Source organism: Poecile atricapillus, chromosome 3, assembly GCF_030490865.1.
Source record: "Poecile atricapillus isolate bPoeAtr1 chromosome 3, bPoeAtr1.hap1, whole genome shotgun sequence".
NCBI lineage: Eukaryota > Metazoa > Chordata > Aves > Passeriformes > Paridae > Poecile > Poecile atricapillus.
This window is the reverse complement of record NC_081251.1, coordinates 46,516,320-46,538,475: the sequence shown is the minus strand read 5'-3', so window position 1 is coordinate 46,538,475 and position 22,156 is coordinate 46,516,320. Positions and strand designations below refer to the sequence as shown.

Below are 22,156 nucleotides of genomic sequence, written 5' to 3'. Positions count from 1 at the left end.
AGCTTCCAAAAAGACAAACAGAATTTAAAAAACTAGGTTTTTCAATGTGTTTCAGAACAGAACATCACACTAAAGTCTTATTAAACTCTTAAACCCCTTAAAGCTGAGTCTGCACAAACTCATGAGCACGAACTTGGGAAGAAAGCAGGGAAAGAAGAAAAAAATATCTGAAAAATGGACCTTTAGTACTTCACATACTTCCATTCTAGGCACAAATCAAGCAGCAAAGATTGAAATTCAACCTGTAAAGGTTTCATTTATGCCTAAAGTAAATATCAAGTACTTTGTTACCATGGTGATGAACACTGTAAAAACACCTTAAGCACTCCCACTTCTGCCAGTGTAAAGCAGGGCCTGGTGAAATAGAAGCAAAGCTCAGCCATCACACATGTAGCAAGCTCACATTTTAGAAAATGTTTTAAAGTTTATTGAGTGTTGCAGTTGTGCAAAATCTGAAACACATAAACAATAAATGAACAGAGAAGTTGTCTATATTATGCACATTCATTGCTCTGGTCCTGCACAGAAGGTGTAAGAACTGACTGATCAAGGGCACCCAACAAAACAGCAATAAAACTCAAATTTCTGGGGGAAGGGAACCTCAATCCATCCCACTCTGATCAGTTTGATACCAGCAAGAGATGCCCAAAGCCTGGAGAGGCATTGCAGGTCAACAGGAGAGCACCTGAAGGGCAGCACAGAGGAATTTAAGCCTCTCCCACCAGCAAGTTGCTTCACTGGAGACACAATTTAAATGCCTTTATACTAAAAGCACAAAACATGGGGGATATTAGGAAGAAATTCTTCCATGTGTGGGTGTGAGGCACTGGAACAAGTTGCCCAGAGAAGCTGGGGATGCCCCATCCCTGGAAGTGTTCAAGACCAGGTTGGATGGGACCTTGAGCAACCTGGTCTAGTAGAAGGTGTTCCTCCTCATGGCAAAGGGGTTGGAACCAGATGATCTTTGAAGTACCTTCCAATCCACTTTGTGAAACTGTCAGGAAATTAATCACCTCCCATATATTGCTAATATAAAGAAACAAACACTCAGCTTTGGAAAACTAAGAAAGTTATATCCTATTTTTTCTATTTTAAATAGCCAAGCTCCATGTTAAAGCTCAATACCCCAATGTTCTCTTTAAAATGACAAATGTTTAAAAAGGTTTTTTGTTACAAAACCAAAGAGCAAAGCAGCTCAATCTTTTATGTCTGACAATTTATATTACAACACATATTCTAAATTTGAAAGTACAAAGAGTTTTCAAAGCTGTCCCAGATTGTCAAGCTGACTTTGACTTTTTGGGAGTAGTTCCACCATCTTCAGCTGACTTCTCTGCTGGCCTCTTTTTTAAGCCTTTCACTTTCCGTGTCTGCAGTTTACTAAGATCTTGTTTTTGCATGTGGATTCGACCATAAGTTGTACCAAACACATCGTGGGAGATATTCTTTTTCTTCTTAGGCTGCAAGGGAAGAATAATGTTAATATTTCTGAGTACAATCCCAGGAGCTCTGGTGAGAATCAAGTGCCCGAAAGCAAGGCCTCATATATTGGCTGGAGTTTAGAGACTAAGATTTGTGCTGTGTGTTCTGTGTGCTTCCAGAGGAGAGTCTGGATGCCAGCTGAGCAGCACAGAAGTGCTGTGGCCCCAGGAATGTCAGATGGCCTCGAGGAAAGTAAGCTCTGGTCAAATACACAACAAGTAATATTTCAGCCTTTGCTCTTCATCACAGAGAGATCTGAAAGCGATGCCCTTTCCAAGGTACATACCTTCAGGCCTTTCGGCTGTTTCAAAGACAGCTTATAAAGGTCATCTGAGGCTAAATGTGTCCTCCTCATAACCAGATCTAATGAAGGTCCCATCTCTTCCAGTTCAATTCTGGGTATTTTACAGCCAGATTTCTTCAGAAGCACTCTAGGGGGAGAAAACCAACCAAAATCAACATTGCCCCCTGTGCTAGAGATTTATTCATCTTTCTTAAGAACAGGTTCAATCCTGCAGTTCAAAATACTATTAAATCAACTCCTACCACTAACTCTATCATTGGGAAAGGCATCCATCAATAACAACTTTTAATTAAACTGTCCCATCGTCCATTGTCCCATTACAACACATTTGAACACATCCAAAATATGACCTGGCTAATGTAATTTATTATTTTTTTTAACAAGACCAGTATAATCAGTATCACTTTTAAAACTCAGCCCCAGTACCCTGAAAGCCATATCACTTTTCAAATTCAAAACAGCACCCTGGGTATTATTAGACATGAAAAATATTCACTATCATTTACAGCAAAATAACCTGAGCACTTCTTCAAGCAAGTGTTTTGGTTCAAGACAGGGAGTGACTGTGAGGGTGAATACCAATGCAACAAGAAAGATTTCCTTGTCTTGCCTTTCCTGGTTTCCCTTGTGCATCTCTCTCTGCAGCCTATCCCCTGTTGTTCCCAGGCAAACACCTAAGTAAGGAGAGTCATAGAAATCAGCCTGAGAACAGACTCAGTCTATCAAGTCTAACACAGTACACAGAATTCACTAAGTTAATTCACACCACCTTGCTAACCGAACCACTTGGAAGAGCAATCCTCTGAGCCAGGAGGAGCTCAACAAGGAAGGAGACAGCAGACCTAGGGCTCAAGTGTTTTCCTTCTGCTCTACAAATTACAGTGGAGCATCTCTACACATTGCATGTTCTAAATGCAGCTCATCAGTTCAATTTCACAACTACAGATTAAAGTTGACAAGTGTACCAAAACCCAGGCAAATAGATAAAACACATACTCACTTGTAGCTTCTCATGTAAATTTTCCCATCTACAGCTGTGAAATGCAGAACATACTCTAAACCAGCCAGACGAATACTGGGCACAGTGGGACCTCTGAAGAAATCTGAGAGAGTATTTAAAAGGAATAAATGCCAGGTTTCTTGGCTGAAAACAAAACCAACAGATGCCTGTAACAGATTGGTGATGTGATGTGGGCCCTTTTTGAAATAGGAATCTCATTAAATAGCCACTACTTATAACTGCAGCCTGGCCAACACACAGGACAGAAATTTAACATTGCACATGTTAGTGTGCACTGGTGTGCAAATGTGTGTGGATATTCTGAGAGGAACACAGTGACTTCCCAGAGATAATTTGGTAGCAATATATAGGCTACCTATATACATACTTCCTACATGTAAGTGCATGGAAAAGAGCAAATACACTTTCAGAGCAGTAACTTAGTGTTATTGAGCTAATGCAAATAATTGCATTGCCTATTCTTTCAAATATTCATCTCTAAAATCAGGGGAAAAAATTATCTTATTTGGTGTTTAGGCCAGTCAATGGTCAGACAAACACAGATCAGTACAGAGAAGCCACTTCCTCAGGTATCTGTTTAAAGACATCATTCAAACCTAATACTTAAGACCTTTATTACAGCCAGATTTGGAACACTAGAAAGAGGGATCAAAACTACTACACAGCAGATCAAAACTGCACCTTGTCTACTCTTAGCTACATTTTCTCTCTCTGACATTGGGAAAAAGTTTATATACATAATTTCTTTCATATCTTCTTCACAAGGCACTTCTGTCCTCTAGGTAAAGCAGTATTTTTCATTATGCCTAATGTTTTCTCTATTAATAAGCAACACATCTATGAAAATAAGACACTTCAAATACTTGCCCAGTTTGCAATGAGAACACTGAATACAGGTTAAATACAAAATGAGCCACCTCTAGCAAGGTTCTTATATCAGGTTATGAAAATATACTGTGCAATCAGAGAGCCTGCATTGAGCACAGCAATCTGTCCAACATATGCAGAGGGTGGAGAAAGAATGTGACCTTGACCAAGGGAACAAGGTGTGCTAATAAACATGACAGGGTACTGCTGAAACATAGGAGAACTGCTAACAGATGCAAAACACATCACTCTTTTCTGCTCTGTCCTGTTTTCAGGTCCCTTGGCTACTTGTCTTTTCCTTCACTACCTTTTTGCAAGAGTATCACCAAACTTTGGTGAAAGTTTGGCTGGCAAATACCAGATGGAGTCAGCCCAGGAAACTTTCTTGGTCAATTAAATACTCTTACTTCAAGTCTAACTTGTAGTTAGAGGAAAAGTTGCAAATGAAACATTTTGTTCGTTTGTAGCATATTTTTTTTCCCTTCAATTAGTTCTCTGCAGGTACACAAGCTTACATTCATAGTGGTTTTATTGGCAACACCTCCCTTTCATATTTTCCTGTGGCATCATACATCTTTTTACCCACAGGATGATCTCTTCCAATAAATGCAGGTGGTCAGGAATTTGTTTCCTGGCAACACTGAACAGCTGCAGAAATCTTACACTTCAGTACACCCAGAGAGTTGAAGTTTTTTTAACATACTCTTAATTTACATCTCTTGCTTTGGTTGGACTAGAGACTTGCTTTCTTTCCATTCCTAGCTCTCTCTACCCCTTGTCCTCAAACATGTTTCCACAAAGTCTAATTTACTCTTTCCTACAGAGAGCTTTTCAGGACCTTTCTATTTCCAGATTAAATTCCTAATGGATTTTAGAATGTAACTCTTTCTGTATTGCTTGTATCCAAGAGCTGGTAACACTGTATTCTATGTAGCTTTGGTTAGGGTGAGTGCAGTTTCAACCTTTCCCAGCCATCCCCTTTCCTGGCCAGAAAAAGCCCTCAAATCTTTTCAAACACACAAAAAGAGACTGTGTGAGGAAGGCTGTTTGAAGATCAAGGTGACAGCCAATCTAAAATTGCAGAGATCTGCAAACCAACATTTTAGAAAGTGCAAGCTCTACAGTGGCTTGGCCACTTTTAGGATAAAATAGACATGCAATAAAACAACTATCAACAAGCAGGCAGTGTTTTAAGAGTTGAAATATCTTATAGATACAGGCATAAAAAATTATTAGAATTTCATTAAATGCATTCCAAGACTTACATCATTTAAATGAACTACAGTACCACGTTGGAGAGCAATTAAAACCAGAAGAGAAAAAGTGGGATGTCTTTGTCTTCCAGGTCTCCAAAGAAAATGCATTTGTCATTTATTTCTCCTAAACAGCTTCTTCCACTTCACAGTTTAACAAGACCATAGCATTTGGTTACCACAAAGACAATAATTCACCCTTGCCCTTAATTTTACCAAGAAACTGCTGTAAGATGATTGTCCAAACATGCACAAGCCCTTTTGATATCACAAAAGCAAATGAAATCTTGGTTGTTCCTCAGCATCACTGGCATCACACTGCTTTGGCAACAAGAAACTGTCAGCTATCTGATGCTCCCTCTGGGATCCAAACAATACTGGTACAGCAACAAAAGATTGTGGCTGTTATTATTAAGCCATTCTTCTATCTTTCTCAGCAAGAGTAGCAGCATAAAGGTACCATCTTTTGCAGAAATGGAACAAATCACTTCTTCCTTATTGGTAAAGGGCAGTTTTGAAGCAGGTCAGATTAATACCCAAATTATTTTAATTTGTTAGTGATACCTTCAAGCCTTTGCTCTCCTTAACCTTTTTCTTTGTCTATTGTTTTGCATCTGGGTATTTCACAGAACTCAGCAGAACAATTAAGACCTGGAATACATAGCATACGTTCAAGAAGATTGGGTGTGGAGTACATTTGACTGCCAAGTCATTAATGGCTAATAAATAGGAGAGGAGAAAGGACAGGCAAACATTAAGAGAAACAAGAAGCACTATTCAGTTATTTGGCCGTTATCTTACTATGCATGTCTTCCATTTCAGCAATCTGATCATGGGGTGCTTGAGCACATCTGGATGCCCATCATTGTGCAGATGCCTGAACAAGATACACTTTAAAAAATGCACCTGCTTCCTGTGTAAATACTCATTTACAGTGATACACACAGCAGTAAAACTCACTTATCTTCATATTCAGCCATCTTCAAAGATGTATAAGCTCAGTTACCACCCTTTCATCCACCCGCAAGAACCAATCAGCTGTATTGAGAGGCTGAAAATTTACTCCTCTCCTGCTCCCTTTTCAGTCTCATTCCAGATGAAACATCTTGCTTTAAGGAATAAAACTAAGGAAAAAAACCCTCATTTTCAGGGTCTGTTTCTAAAGATCAATCATTTACCTGTTTACCTAGAAACCCAAGAATGGAACTGAAAGAACTTCAGTTATTTATTGGCCCAGGTTCAGTATTTTACCAGAACTTAAAAAGAAGTCTAAAGTAAAATCTACTTTCAGGAAAACTATTAAAAAGAAAAATCACTCTGCCCTACTTACTAGATCTAGTCACAATATCCTAAAACTTCTATGTCTACATATAGCTTCTATAAAGCTAATGTGCTTTATCTTCCAGAGCCTCCAACTTTAAGATATCAAAAAACGCCATGCCAGTTTGAAGGCTCCAAGTCTACCTTAAAGTTAGGGCACAACTTATCTACAGCTGATTTTTACTGCACCTGATCTCTCCAAGTATCCTAAGCAATGGCACGCTTGCTAGAATCGGTGGAATTTCCAACAAAAAAATGCTTGCATTACAAAAGCAGAAGCTGAATTAGACTGATTTGGCTTTTCTGTAAGCAAAAACATCCCACTTTCTGAACTTAATCCACTGATTTCTATTTAAATAATTCAAGACATTCTTTTGTTAGAAAAGTGACAACCCAGTACAATTATAAGGCCAAGACATTTTGGAAAATTATATTTTCTCACAATCGAAGTAATGAACTCTAGTGATGAGGTTTCATTTTCAGAGTCTTTCAGGACATTCTTTTTTCCTCCCTTTAAAAGTAATAATCATGATTAGCTAACTTTAATTTTATATGACATGAAACCTACAAGTGCTCATTCTTGTTTTCCTTCTGCGCTGAACATAAGCAAGCATTTATTGACAAACTAGCTTTTCCCAACAGATCATATTACTACAGATCCATGCAATCCTACTGCCCAAATAATCAAAATACTGACCAATAAGAAGGCTCTTCAGTCTTCTGTATTCTTCATTCACATCAAATGCATCACCAGCAAATATCAACATAGGTTTTGTCCCTTCAGGACACTTACTGTTCTGTGGAATAAGAATTTTAAAACAACAGAAATTCAGACAGTTAGGGAACATATCATTGATTTAATAGCTGGCCAGCCATTCAACACTGAAAGAAAAACCTGCTGTGACCTGTGGTCAATAGGGACAGACTAGAACAACCAAACTAAATTAAAAAGCAGAGCATAAAATTAACATTCTGGAGTACACAAATTACCAGTCTTCATATACTGCATGAAACATTTCTTCTAAACAACTTAATTCAGGGCACAGAAAAAATTGCAAAAAAAAATCCACCAGTAGGTGTCATTGTAATATTGAATTAGCAATTCCTTACCTTGATCTCCTTTAGGGATACAAACTTCTCAATGCCCAGTTCAATCATGTCTAGCACGTGGTAGTCAAACATGCGACCTATGAGGGTAAAAAAGTCAATCCAGCTATTTAAATATTCACTGAAAACTATATCTATCATTCCAATAAAAACCCAAGTGAGACTTATTACCTATTATCAGGTTGTTAGGTCGCTTCTTGTTATGAGAGCCAAAGAGAAACAGAGAACAGTCTGATTTCTTGGAAAAAAACTCCTGCAATTGAAGAAAAGAATCAAACTTTTGAGTTGCAGTTCACAGGGTTTAAAATACTCTGCAAAGGCATATGGCACAAACACATGAGTTTGGGAGCTGCTTAACGAGAAGAGCAACTGCACTTACCAGAAAAGTTTTGAGCAGGTCATGAATGTTTTTCAGCACTTACACTAAAACTGACAGCTGGATTCAAGATTAAAATAATTTCTATTTTTATTTACCATTGCATTTTAGAATACAAATCAGGCAACTTTTTCTTGCCATTTTATCTGTAATAACCTTTCTTGTAATTCCTGATTATTTGGTTTTACACAAGATACTTTCAGCCACTTCTTGCCTGACAAGTAAGTACTGGCAAGCTGGCTGCCACTGTAATGTTTCATTGTAATTTCCCAACTAAACTTTATGCAGCATACTGGCTTTGCCTGGCAGCCTCTGAACAACCAGTTAATTCCCTGAACAGAAGTCAAACAACACCTGCACTTGGCACAAGTGTCATACTACAGAGCAACTTCATGTCCATTTATTACTTGAGACTAAGATACTACCTAAAACCAAGCCAGTGGTGACTATCACAGAGATCTTTTCTCCAGGAAGAAAAGATTAGAAAACCTATTATGGTACGATGTCCAGAGGCAATGTTACAGCAGTTCTTTCTAACAATGTCCAGCTCCAAAATCTTTTTATACACTTCTGCCTCTCAAGGCAGCTGCTCATCTTGTTTATCAACAGAAGCTCCATGATGCACACACACACAAAATTTACCAAGGGCTTCTCACAAGTATATACCTGCACTTGGCAGCTGTGAAGGACAGGACACTTCATCTCCCACCCCTGCAATAGCAGCTCAGAGAGGACATTGCACCTCTGCCCCTCTAGGAGGTCATAGAGACACTTGGAGAGGCTGAATTAATTGCATTTACAAATCACACAGCTCAGCATCGAGGTTCGCCACCAGATCCCTGAAAAATGCTGCCTCTAGACAGGCCAAGAACCAACCAGAGGGCACTCCCCTTAAAACACGTGCTCATACAGCTCTGTTAACCACTGTGTGTTATCTGCACACTCTCTAAGAGCTGTGTATTTTATTAACAAGATGTAAAAAACTCAAATGCTTTGAATGTGCCCTGCATATACTGCAACAACACATACACTGCAAAATTGGCCTTTTTAAAAAAATGCCTCTTGCCAGTCAGCCAGAACTGCTGCTAAATGATTGAAAGGTGCTTGGTGAGCTTTTCCACCAGCTCCCTAAGCACCCCTTGATGGATCCCATGGAGCCCCACAGATGTATGTAAGTGGTGTAGCAGGTCACCAACCATTTCTTCCTGCATTAAGGGGGCTTCATTCTGCTCCCTGTCTTCCAGCTCAGGATACCCAGAGAGCAACTTGTGCTGCTATTATAGACTGAGGCAAAGAAGGCATTAAGTACTTCAGCATTTTCCTCATCCTTTCTCCCTGTGTTTCCCTCTACCTTCAGTAAAGGATGGAGATTCTCTTTAGCCCTCGCTTTGGGCTGGGTTGGTGGTGTAATTGCAAAAACATTTTTTATTGTCTTTTATGGCAGTAACCAGATTAAGTTCTAGTTGGGCTTGGGCCCTTCTAATTTTCTCCCCGCATACCCTCACAACATTTTTGTGGTCCTCCTGAGTGGCCTGCCTCTTCCAAAAGTGATATACTCTCTTTTTAGCCCTAAGGTCCAGCCAAAGGTCTATTCAGACAGGCTATTCTTCTTTCCTGATGGTTTTTGGCACAAAAGGATAGCCTGCTCAAAATTGTTGTAAGAGAAAACATTGTTTATACTTACCAATGATGTTTGGTCCTCAAAAGGCCTGGTAATATTTTTCCTGACAGAAGGAAAAAAAAAAAACCAAGCTAAAAGCAAAAACAAAAATAACAAGCCCAGATAGCCACTTATTCTTAATTCTCTGATCATAAAATGTTTTGCATTCTACCAGAAACTCCAGCAGTAAAGGCTCAGTTTGAGTTCAAATCACAAGTCCTATTACTACTGCCAGGAATGCCTTAGTGCTATCTTTGCCATTCCAAATACTTTCCTCCACATTTCCTGTATGCTGGGGCATAAACTGCCCAACACCACCATCACTACTACCACTACTTACCTTTTATACAGTACAGCAAATGGCTTCTTCACCGCATACTGCAAAACAGAAAGTTTAACACATGTCATCTCTAAAACATGCACAGCACTGTCATTTTTACAACCCAACAATTTACAGGATCAGGTGAAACAGTAACTATGCAGAGCAGGCTAGATGAAGGTACCTCAAAAGGCCTGCTCACAGTAATACCCTTCAAGCTGGTGACAATCCTGTTTCCAAATTAATTGCACAAGAAATCATTTGTAGAAACTGAGAAATAAAAAATTGACTTAGAAACAGCTGAAATCAAAGCCATGTAATGAATGCAATCCCTCTGCTTCTAAGGGGCATAAGGAAAAACAGGGAGAGAACAACAACTTGATTATAAGAAACATAAAAGAATAGGAAAACAACAAAGCAAAGAGAAAAATGAGTGTAGGAAGAGATATTTTGAGCTATGGAGTTAGGAGACAAGATTGGTAACTTAGTTTTAGGAGAGGCTGAAAGCTCCCTATCAATACACACAGTCAGCTTACAGGATTCTGGGATATAACTTAGCTGTATGATACAGTCCCAGTTCTGCATCTAATCCTCTTAATCTTCTTGTTGCCAAACAGACTTGGCAACACTTCATCTTATATACTAAACAATTGTGAAAAAATAAGGGAGCAAGGTCAAAACTTCTGGCAAAGAAGAAGTTGGAAGAAAACAATCTCCATTAAGAAGCAGGTAATGGTACCTTTGTAGTACAGGTCATTCTGAGATTTGGGGTACAGGGACAGTATGAAAATACTGATAGTGCAGCAGAGACAGCAAATCGTAAGAAAGAGAGAGGAAGGTCGCATGCTGTGTCCAAAAACTTACAATGTCTTTAAGCACTTCGGCCACTGTTAAATTTGCATTTCCTCCTTTTATGAGCATAGCATTCTTTGTATTTTCATTTAGCTTGGGTTCTCTCTTCTCAAGAAATCTTTTTGCTCTCTTAGTTTTAGGCTTTCTGTAACAATAAATTAAAAGTTAAAAGCTTAATGTATGTAACAAGACTTGACACTACTGAAAACAGCGAAGCCAAACAAGAAGTGGAATAAACTGTATTCAAACTAATCCAAACCTGCAGAATTTACAATCCTTGCCAAGAGCCCTAAGGTTTTTACTGCCATTCCTCTTCCTCTCTGTCCCCCCAAATTAGGAAAAGTGATTTTACAGACTTGTGCTTTTCGGTTTCTGCTAATTTAAAGCTCAAGTTATGCTAGAATTCTCAGCCTACTGCCAGGCTGAAGGATTCCCCTCATACCAGCTCCCTCAACAAGCCAGAAACTAGTTTATGAGAAGAAAACAAAGTTCCTTCAAGACCACCAAGGGCCCTCAAGATAAAAGCAGAGGTACAGCACATCTATCTGTTGTCAGGAACCAGAGATGCATGCTGGGCATTATCCAGGTGAAATACCGTAGCCTTTGCAGGGACACGGACCTTATACACGTCAGTAGGTACGTGGCTTAGGAATTACAGTTCTCCACAGGATAATCTTCTCAGTAAAGCATTAATTTTATTGTTTTCTTTATAACAAACAATATCCCCCGCCCCCACACAGCGGTATTACAGCATCGTCAGGGGTGGAACGGATCTCTGGGGATCATAGAGTCCAACCCCCCTGCCAAGGCAGGGTCACCTGGAGCAGGTGACACAGGAATGTGTCCAGGTGGGTTTGGACTGTCTCAAGAGAGGGACAGTCCAGGATCTCCCTGGGCAGACTGTTCCAGTGCCCTGGAACAGTGCCTCATTTAAAGAAGTTCCTCCTCATGCTGAGGTGAGATTTCTTGTCTTTTAGTTTATGGCAATTGCTCCCCATGCTGTTGCTGGGCACCCCTGAAACTTCAGAAATTAAAAGAATTCTCTCAGGTGTACGGAAACACACAAATTCAACACCAGCTGTTCACCGCGGTTATTTTAAGCTACCAACTGAGTAAGGGCTGTTTGGCCACCACTAAAAAGACGGCAGCGCTCAGTTTCCTCTTTCCCGCACGTTTCCCATCAGGCTTTTCTCTCTGCTGGCTCCCCCACTGCAGCCTCCCGCTCACGTTTCCCAGCGCGGGGTCCCCCCGCACACTCACACGACGCGGTCCAGCGCGTCCATCGCTGCCCTCACGTGCGAGAGGATGTGCGGGAGCCGCCGGCCGCGTCACATCCGCCGGGAGCGCGGGGCGGGGCGCGGCGCATGCGCGGGCGCGCTGCCGGCTCCGCTCAGAGTCCCCCGCGGCCGAGGGTCGGGCTGAGGGCGCTTGGGCTGCTCCGCCTGGAGCAGAGGAGGCTGAGAGGAGACATCATGGCAACCTACGACTTCCTCCTGAGGGGATGAGGAGGGACAGACGCCGATCTCTTTGGGGAACAGTGCCAGGACCCGAGGGAATGGCCTGAAGTTGTGTCAGGGGAGGGTTGGATATCAGGAAAAGGTTCTTCACCCAGAGGTTGTATGGTTGCAAAATCTAGGGTTAATAATAGTTGAAACAAAAGCTCGACCATTAGAAATAACATTTAAAATATTAAAAATCCCAATATTATTCAGGTGCTCATCGTGTATGATATACATAAAATGTTTTCAAATGATACTACTGATTACCAGATGAACCAGAACAAAGAACAGCTTCAGTGTAACGCTGAAGGAAAAGGCTGAGAAGGCCAGAAACCGATTCTGTTGGAATACTCCTTGTACATACGGAACATACTTCACATACATAGTGCCAGACTAAGCAACCATTTAACAACACATGGAAGAGTTTTTGTGTCTGCATCCTGACGGAGAACAGACTCTTGAAGCGCCTCTCTGCTCTCAATGGCTGAAGCAGCCACAGCGAGAGCCCTCTCTGCAGGAGGCTCAGCTGCCACCAAGCGCACTGCAAACCCTTCCTCCGGCACTCAAGAGCCGGCGTGTTCCCGGGATCGTTATTCCAGTTATAATTGTCCTCTGTCTATCAGCACAACACAAATCAAGTGTGAACGATGATGTTTTTAAACTTCCATCGTTGCAGTTAAATCCAGAGGGATGGCTGTGCGGTCTCCCTTAAACCTCAAATGCAACAACACTTCCATATGAAAGATCCACACCCAGGCTGGAGGCACACAGGACATGTTCTCTTTTCCTCCTCTCCCTGCTTCCCTTTTCCCTAGGATTCAAGTTGCTTCTACACAGAAAAAAAAAAAAAAAAAAAAAAGAAAAAGAAAAAGAAAAAGAGAATAATGGGATTGGTGGTTCAAAACTGTTGCCATTTTAATGACTTCTCTTTATTGATGCTGTGCTGTGAACAACACTGTGGGTGAGCTCCTCCTCTGATCATTACTAATTAAAGTATTACATAATTATGCTGGAATTAATTAGGTGTTCCCATCAGTTACACTGCTTTGAGGGAGGCACAGAAAGGTAGGAAAGAAGAATAGTCAGGGAGAAAATGTTTTATGTTTTAAAATTGTTGTGCTTTTGAAAACATTAACCCAAGTGCACCACACACTCAAATGTGATATAGAACAGTGTGTGGCAGTATAAATGATGTAGCACTATCAACCCACAGACTAGCTAGGCACCACAGTACGGTCACATGGACTAATCTGGGAACCACTGATGCATATGGGTACAGGCTCTTAAGTATAAAACTATAAAACTCTTCAGAAAAATGCCAGAGAGGAAGATTAGAGCCAAGAAGTTACTGTGAGGAAAAACAGAGTGACCACACTTCCTTTTGTATAATATGCATTATATTATACAGAAAATGGGAGAAGCAGCATGACAGATGACTCTTTAAGACCTGAATTTCATTTGCTGACAACTTTGCAGGGGCTTTCAAGACTTGAATGGACAAAGCCCTGACGAACTCGCCCTGAATTTCAGTGTTGATCCTATTTTACATAGGAAGCTAGATGAGAGACCTCCTAAAGTCTCTTCCAACATGAAAGATTTCTAAACTCTATCAAGGAGACAAAGGACGCTAGAGAGAATCTAAACTAAGCAATTTGATGAGTATTCAAACAGTCACACTTATTTGATTTGTTTTCTTTCAGTAACTGCAGCACAAGAGCAGATAGAGTGTGCAGCTGAATATGACACACAAGGTGAAGGTATACTTGAAAATTTCAGGACTTTATTTTAAACAATGAAATTTCTTTATTTTTACAAAATGATTCAGACTGTACAATACAGCAACATTTTTTTAAGGTAGGACTTTCTTTTAATTATGTAACCATTTCCATTTGTTCAGTTTTGAGGTAGGGATACATTCATTTCCAGTCAGTAATTTTAAAAAACACTTAAGCCCTTCTCACTATAATTCAAACACAAAAGCAATGCACAAGAACATCATGTCTGTTTTTCCACTATTCATTTCTCAGATAAGGTGGAAACCATGTCACAGCTTATAAAAGTTGGCCCATTAATTCCATGTAGAAATCCTGAAAACATCAGAGTTAATATCATGGAGGTACATCCTCCGCTAAGGCAGCATCCCCAGAAGGAGTTTCCTTTGCCCCAGACGCAGAGCTGTCAGGCAGAGGATTAGGGGCATCTATTTCCAAGGTGTGCTGCTTTTCCAGGTCACAGTTCATGTTAGAATTTCCTTTGCCGCTCACCTCTCCCTCTGACTCTTCAGTCAATTTATCTTGGGCCTGAGCTGACTCCTCAGAATCATCCTTTTCAGGCAGAAAACTGCAAATCATATTAGGCCTGCTGTAGGAAAAATCTCTGTCCTTGATCTGCAACCACTCTACTCCACCTGATGTAAAGAAGGAAAATTCTATTAGAGACAAAAACAGTTAACAGCAGTTTTTTTCTTAGTTTAAGTTCACTTTTATTAAGGCTGAGGCTGACCAAGATCTAACTAAAAGAACCACTTCAAACAGAAAGATGTGCATGCCCCTCCTATTACTTTTCACATACCCATTTATTTTTTCATAGTCAGAAAATACCACACAGGACTAAAAAGATCTTTCCTCCCATCCAGTATGGCAGTTCCTGTTGTATTTAGGTGTCTGATGCCACCCTTAGGCTCTTAAAATTACTTGAATCAAAATGCAGAGAAAATATTTCACAAATGCAATGAAGAGAATTGAATATATGTTCACCTAAATAATAGACCTTCTGGCAATAGGTAATGACAACAGAGATAGGACACAAGTTCTTGCACTCTCTTTAACATGGGTGTAACAACAAGTTGGGACAACAGGTTGAAACCAACCCCAAATAGAAATGGGATTCCACTCCCATTTTGCTTTTTACGCAGTACATGTTGTCACTTCACAAGATGTTGTAGTTACTTTGTATGCACAAGTTAAATTCCTGTCACAGTACAGAAACAAAGTGTTTTTCAGTACTTAGCATCAGTATTGCTGCTCCAGAATAAAAAAGGCCGTTGTATTAAGCAAAATACTCTCTAGTCTCAATTTAATATTACCTATACTATCACAATAATAGTTTCAGTTTAATATTAAACAATTAATTCTATAGACAGAAGTGGTACATGGTGTTGATAAGAAAGCTGGTGTTTGGTAAGATTCTAGATGACATCTCATTTTATACCTCCTATGGCCAGTGTCCATCTGACTGCACATATTTAAGGTAAAACGGCTATATATTCTTAAAATATGAAGCAGTAACACTGACTTGAGTGAAAAAAAGCAGCTAAAAGCAGTAGGAGAGCTCTAATGAATAGTGCTCTATATAGTAGGATACTCAGTGTTTGACTCTGTAAAAGTACTGACTTTTGTACGAAAAAAAATAAATAAAGCAAACATATGAACCCTAACTTCTGCCTACAGAATGAAAATCTTTATAAATGGTCTATAGGTATGTCTTTGCAAGTAATTTAAATTAATTCCCATTCAACTGTAAAGTCAGTAAGTGCAATTCAGTTCTTTTCAACAATTACAGAGACTCAGAAAGTCATTAGAAAAAATGACGGAGGCAGGAAAAAAAAAATCAACTAAGAACTAACTCAACAGCACCTCTGATTTTAAAACTTTTAGATGAAAGAAGGACGTACTAGGGAGCATCAGCATATGTTTGCCCTGCTCTTACTCTTCCTTGCAGTGATCTCCTAATAGCCATTTCTGGAGGCAGCGCTGGTCAGAAATGTATTTAATTTTTTAATTTAAATATATGCATGTGGTGCCTACAGAAGAAAGTTCCTTTAACTTCCTGCGTGCTCTTGAATCAAACATTTGATAAAGGCCGATGCTCCCAAGCATAATCCACTCATGTCCACACGCATAAGAGTAGAATCACTCACCAACATTCTCTTCTCCTTCCTTCTTTTCTGTCAGAAGGGTCCGTGTCATGTTCAACTTCTTCACTGTGTGGCACTTGTATTTCAGCTGTACTTTTTGGTTGCCTTCTGCATCTACTAAGAAGAGACGAGAAAAAACAATACCCAAACCCCAACTGTTGTAGTGAATTCCACTAGAAACTGAAACAAGATAAACATTTTTAACCTCCCCAGCTACTGAAACAGAATCAAATCACAGCACTTACCTTGCTCTGTGTTTTCTTCAAAAACCACACAGGTTCCCAAGGTATCTACGAAAAAGAAAGTGAGAAAATTTTAGAGACTTATTTATATCAGCTGCAGATAATGTGCCCACAGGCCCAGCTGTGGGAATGTTCTGACTTCCAGCCCCTCACAGAGGTGCAGCACTGGTAAAGAACTCAGGAACAGGCAGGAGTATCACAGCCATTGGAAGTCACTACAAGGGAGGATCCCAGACCAGTGTTGTCACCACAGGGAAAATGAGAGAACTACAGATTGCACAACGTGTCAGTCCTGCTTACACAGGAGACAACAGAACTTTAAGGCATTTTATATCCCACAGCTCTGTCTGCAGTAATACTAGCTGGTACACCACAGAGTCAGCTTCCAGACATACTTAACCTGGAAAGTACCATGGATGCATGGTTAATTCAGCAGTGAACTCAGACTGCTGCTGCTCTACATGGTGTTATACAACCACCCACAACTTCAGCCTCTCACAGGACCAATTGCAGTAAAACCACCTGATAGTAAGAAAGTTCCTTGGGTCATGTGGAAAGGGAGAGATTGTATTCATGTAAGTTTTCCTACCTTCATATTCTCCTGCAAATACATATCTGTCCACTTGTAAAATGGGCCTCTCTGTCTCTATTCCCTATGTAAAGAAGGATAAAATTGCATAATGTCAGGACTTTATTTGCTCAGGTGAATTTCTCACTGTATGACCAGCAAAGACAGATGTAGCAGAATCCAGATTATATCAATTCCTCATCATACATGTTCTTTTAAGTATATTAAATACAAAAAAATACCAGATAATACTCTTTTAGTTATCATAACAAAACCTAGTAGAGAACTGTATAGAAATTGCTCTAGTATATTATAATAAATTTAGATCAAACTGAAGCCAACACTCTATATAAGTTAAAGTGCTATTATTTCCTTTAGGAAATTAATGTAACCTCCATTTCAAATGAAAAAAAAATCTAAGTGTTTGCATGAAGATGATGTCATCTTCTAAGCTTCAAATAATACAAGTTCTAGAAAGTGTAATAACTTTCAAACTGGAAAACATGCAGGGTGAAGAAGTCCAGCATTACATCAGCACCCAAAGTGCCACTGCAGGGTCACGGAAGCTTCTGTGACTGCTGTGTGTCTATAATGTGAAGGAGCTGGAAATTGTTGCTATTTTATTTTTTTAAACAATGAGTGGAAGAGTAAGGAAGTACTGCTATCGGTTCATTCCCTTCCTCTAGGGCACAGCTTTTCCAAATACACAGCCCAGCATCCAATTTTTCTTATATAAGATATACCTATATACTGCATTTTGATAAAAAACAATGTCTGAACAGAACACACTAATTAAGGCACAATGACTGTGAATAGTACCTTGTGAACATCAGAACTTTTCAGGACATGAAGACAAGCACATACTAAAAGTTTTGAAGATAAGTCATTATGTGGTAAATTGCATAAAACACAGAACAACACATGTTAATATGAATTTGTGCAATTTTCCTCTTGGATATTCTGTGTTTCAAAAGTACAAGATCAACAAGACTTAAGTTCTGGGATTGTCTTTCTTCTGCATAAACTGAGAACACCAATAACATTAAGCTAACATATAGAACATAATTTGATGGTTTTTTTTTTTCCCTACAAAAAATAAAATAATAACACAGCTGTACTAAGCAATAGCATGATAAGGATTTTACATTAAAAAACTTATTTCTTTGGCTGATTTGCATTCCTTTGTGAACTACACAGACGTGGAGACCGTCTTCCCCTTATGTTACCACCATAAACTTGCTAAACAGTAACACAGAGCAGGCACTCTAATTAGTCTTATCAACAGTTGTCCCTTACGAATAGCCTCAAGAATGCTCACTCCATGGAGTGAACTCAAGCAGACGTGGATACAAGCAGGACATAGTATGGACACTTTAACCTTTTACTAGTAACATTACGAGGGAACCTCAAAGGACAACATTGAAAACAACCCCGCCAGCAGTACTTGCAGTGTCTGTAGACATTCAGCCATCAGTATGAATGATACATATAACAAATTTCAAGAGAATTAGATCGGATCAAGGAAGGAAACCAGTTTATAAACACATATCCATCCAAAGATGAATATTTTATGAATTTTGATTGTATTTCTACTTCTGGTCCATTCAGAATTGACTTTACCACTCATATATATTGTGATCAGTGGCACACTCGGATGTTCTTTTCCATCTTTTCAGCCTATAATAAAGTCCTACTTTCAGAAAGCATTTGCAAATCAGTAGTACTTGTACTATCTATACAGTTCTCATAGTCTACATAGGTTTTGAAGGGCAAATAAAATCTGTCCTTTACAGATAGTGATTAAAAACCTCAAAGGAATGGGAGAGGGAAACTAGAGTCCTACAATAACTTTACGGTGATGCAAACAACATCCAAAATTGTTTACCAAATGCTTAATACCCAGTTATCCTTTACAAGACTTGAACTTGCCAGGACACATCTGCAAAAAAGCCCCATTGTAAATACAGTGTCAATCTGTCTGCTGTATTCCAGTTATTTGAAGAAGTGTGATTAACAATTTTTTTTAATGTGTGAAATACATAATTTAAAAAAAACTAACTTAGAACTTGAAATCAGAGGAAATACTTGTCCAAGCTTATATATACTTCTGAAAAAGTTTCCTTATATTTATGCAATAATATATTCAAAAATTTTACGCTGTTTCTAAAAGGGAGCCCACAACATGCAGCCAAGTACAGCACACATAATTATCTATCAACGATTTGAACTAATCTTATCAACGTCAAGAAATTTAGAAGGAGCCTCAGTCCCTTGTTCACATCAGTAATAACTTACCCCTTTCCTATTGTGCTGTAATCACTCACCAAAATCTTGCACTTGTTTTCACATTTTTCTAAGAAGTCTGAATCAATAATTCCTGATAGCTCGACCATGACCAGTTGCTCCTACAAGAAAAGAAAATGCACAGCTATAACATAACTCAGGGGGGAAAAAAGGCTCCCCAGAAAGCAATCTACACCAGTAAGATCAGCATACAAAGACACAGTCTTTCAGGATAAACAGATCCCAAACTGGAGTTTATGCTGCATTTTGTCAAGAGACAGACCTCCCATAATACCCAGGGAAATGTAGTGACCCACTATGCCATAAGACACCTGTTTCACGCCTGAATTTCCTGGTCTTTTCTTCTTAGTGAGCAGTGGGGGAGCACTTTTTTTCACCCTTGAAAAATGAGTATTATGGCTCTGGGGAGACCCTACAGCACCTTCCAGCACCTAAAGACGGCCTACAAGAGAGCTGGAGAGGGACTTTTTACAAAGGCCCGTGTGATAGTGATAGGACAAGAGGTAAAAGATTTAAATCGAGAGTGGGTTTAAATTAGATATTGAAACTTTCATTGTTGAAAGTAATTTTTTTTACTGGGGGAGAGGGCGCAATGGAACAGATTGCCCAGAGAATCTGTGGATGCCCCATCCCTGGAAGTGTTCAAGACTAGGCTGGATGAGGCTTTAAGCAACCTGGTCTAGTGGAAAGTGTCCATGGCAGGGGTTTGGAACCAGATGGTTTTTAAAGGCCCTTGCAACCCAAACCCTCCTCTGATTCTGTGATTTTATGGCAATAGGAAACAACAGAATCTGTAAATTCTCTCTCTGACCACGCCGTTTTCCGGGAAGCCCGAGAACAGCCAGAACCACGCAGCTCTGGCGACGGGACCGCTGTGGGGACCGAGAAACCCGCCAGCCCCAGTGAAACGCGCTCGGCCCGCGGCCGGCCCCTCTCCCTGTCTGCCCCGCCGGCCAGGCGGAGCGGGACCGGGCCACGCCCCGAGGGGGGCCGGACCCTTCCCCCGGGGCTGGGGGGCGCCTCGGTATCGGCATCCACCAACCTCCACCTCGTCCTCCTCCGCACCGTCGCTCCTCCCGCCCTCGCCGCCCGCCGCCGCCGCCGCCGCCGCCATGTCGCCAGCGCCCGCCCCGCGTCCGCCTCAGCGCGCACCACGTGGGGCCCGCGCCGCCATCTTAGAGAGGAGCGGCCCTGCCCCTCCCTCAGAGCCGCGGCGGGCGGGCCCGGGCTCAGCTCCGCGCCGGGAAACGCAAACACGAGCTGCTTTTTGGCACTGCCGACCGCTCTGCGAGTATTTCTTGAATCTCAGATGTGGTGCTGGAAAATGGGAATCCTTAAAATATCATCCTTCCCCCACCCTTTATTTTTCTTTTTTTAATCTTTTCTTCCAAAATAAAAGGGCTACCAGCCACGTTATTAACACGAGTAATTAATGTCCTGCTTCTGGTACAGATCATTAGTTTAGAAAGCTTTTATTACGTAATAAAATTTGCTGTTAGTTTCTACCACTCGTCACTTTGCATGACGCTTTCTAGTTACCTTGACAGATTCAAACATACCCCAGCAAATACATCCTTCTGACCAGGGTTTCTGAGATAATGTCTTAATTTATAAGTGCAGGATGTTGTTCACAAAAATCGTATTTGTTTCCCAGTGTGCAACAATAATTACAATATAAGCGAATAATTACACCCATGAGGAAAGACACGTGGAGTATTTTATTTCAGAGTTCTTTAAGCCTGGGTGCCCAGTGGAATTCCACAAATCAAGCCCAAGAACTATCAAAACCTTCTGCTATTTATACATTTCAGCAAAGAGGAATTAGAGTTCACTAACTACAAGTTTCATGGTTCTCGTATTAATTACTGTTCTATCTTCTGTTGGTTAATGATTCTCTCACTTCTCGTGCTAATCAGTCCCATAGTGTTTCTCTTTTGGGCCGATGGGTTTTTGGGTCAATGATCTGTGAGTCGGTGGTCGGGATCTCCCCCTGCAGGATTACCTTTCACCCAGTCAGAGTTGATTCAGCACCGTTGTTGGGTGAGGTTTATTAGTTTCTTCCTCATCCTGGGGGTTCTGCCCAGTGTCCTTGTGGCTCATAAATTCTGCATTCTTTGTGTCAGCTGTCAGTGGCACATCCTTATTTTTCCAACTTTGTTAACCTCCGTCTGGGTGTGAGATCACTGAAACCTGTCAGGCCCTAAAGCTGTTCTTTTTCTACCAATTCTACCAACCAGTAATTTGTCTTTCTAACACCTGGACATCACTTAGAGCTTGTGGGCTGCTGTCTGTTTCACAGACTAAATCTCCCTTCTTGTTGGTTAGGCTTGAAAGTATACAAAGATCAAAGATAAAAGAAAATCTGTTCTTGAGAAAATTTTGCATATTGTACATTTTCCTACAATGTTGCTCTCCATAATTCTAAGTTGTACACTGTTTTTTTTTTATTTGTCCCTTTTTCTTTCCATATGCTATATTTCTTATTTTGTATCAAAGGTGTGTCACCAATCCTTGTCTTGAAGTAATTAATTAAAATGTTAAGTAAAAACTGTTTGCAAGGGAAAATGCTGAAAATTTTCTTCCAGCCCGTCCTTAACTTCCATAAAATAGACATAAATATCAGCATTGCACCATATCAAGTTTTTAACTATGTCCAGACAGACGTGATCTAGTGCATTTCTCCTTTTCCTAGAAAAATTACAGATCTTAATAATATCAAATAAGTTCAGCAGGGTTTTTATTTGGCTTTAGGCTTTGTCTCATCTTCTGCTAAGCTTCACATTTTAATTACTTTTTCTTAGAACTTGTTTTGGAATATTGCATACTGCTGTGGTAAAAACAGCCTATAAATCTGGATTTGTTCTAAATACAGGAAAAGATGCTGAGTCATGTTACCTTTTCACTACACAAATTGCAAAGGCTTGAATTTTGACTGCAGGGAATAAAAGCTGTGGAACAGATGCTTGGTATACTACAAGTGTTAATTATCAGATATTTTAAAGTAGTATTTTGTATCATTGTCTCTATTTAGCTTTAGTTTTTGCACCAGGTCTTCCTCGCTTAGAC

General features: G+C 40.1%; 2 protein-coding genes across 3 annotated transcripts; both read right to left on the bottom strand.

Moving 5' to 3' along the window:
- Window positions 1–1,052: 1,052 nt before the first annotated feature.
- On the bottom strand, window positions 1,053–11,948 carry RPF2 (ribosome production factor 2 homolog). Its single transcript, XM_058835632.1, has 10 exons — window positions 11,822–11,948; window positions 10,574–10,706; window positions 9,731–9,768; window positions 9,415–9,454; window positions 7,526–7,607; window positions 7,358–7,434; window positions 6,945–7,044; window positions 2,787–2,889; window positions 1,769–1,913; window positions 1,053–1,460 (listed from the first exon to the last, which is right to left on the bottom strand). Exons 1-10 carry the CDS (start codon window positions 11,842–11,844, stop codon window positions 1,281–1,283), a joined length of 921 nt encoding a protein of 306 aa, XP_058691615.1. The 5' UTR covers window positions 11,845–11,948; the 3' UTR covers window positions 1,053–1,280.
- Window positions 11,949–13,831: 1,883 nt separating this feature from the next.
- On the bottom strand, window positions 13,832–20,471 carry GTF3C6 (general transcription factor IIIC subunit 6). 2 transcript variants are annotated; one of them, XM_058835634.1, is made up of 6 exons: window positions 20,133–20,471; window positions 19,111–19,191; window positions 16,808–16,871; window positions 16,222–16,266; window positions 15,980–16,090; window positions 13,832–14,467 (listed from the first exon to the last, which is right to left on the bottom strand). In XM_058835634.1, the coding sequence occupies exons 1-6, from the start codon at window positions 20,202–20,204 to the stop codon at window positions 14,169–14,171; spliced, it is 672 nt and encodes a 223-aa protein (XP_058691617.1). In that variant the 5' UTR covers window positions 20,205–20,471; the 3' UTR covers window positions 13,832–14,168. The 2 variants fall into 2 exon arrangements, with proteins under 2 accessions (XP_058691617.1, XP_058691616.1); XM_058835633.1 differs by having other exon boundaries at window positions 15,980–16,093; window positions 20,133–20,469.
- Between the last annotated feature and the right edge of the window lie 1,685 nt (window positions 20,472–22,156).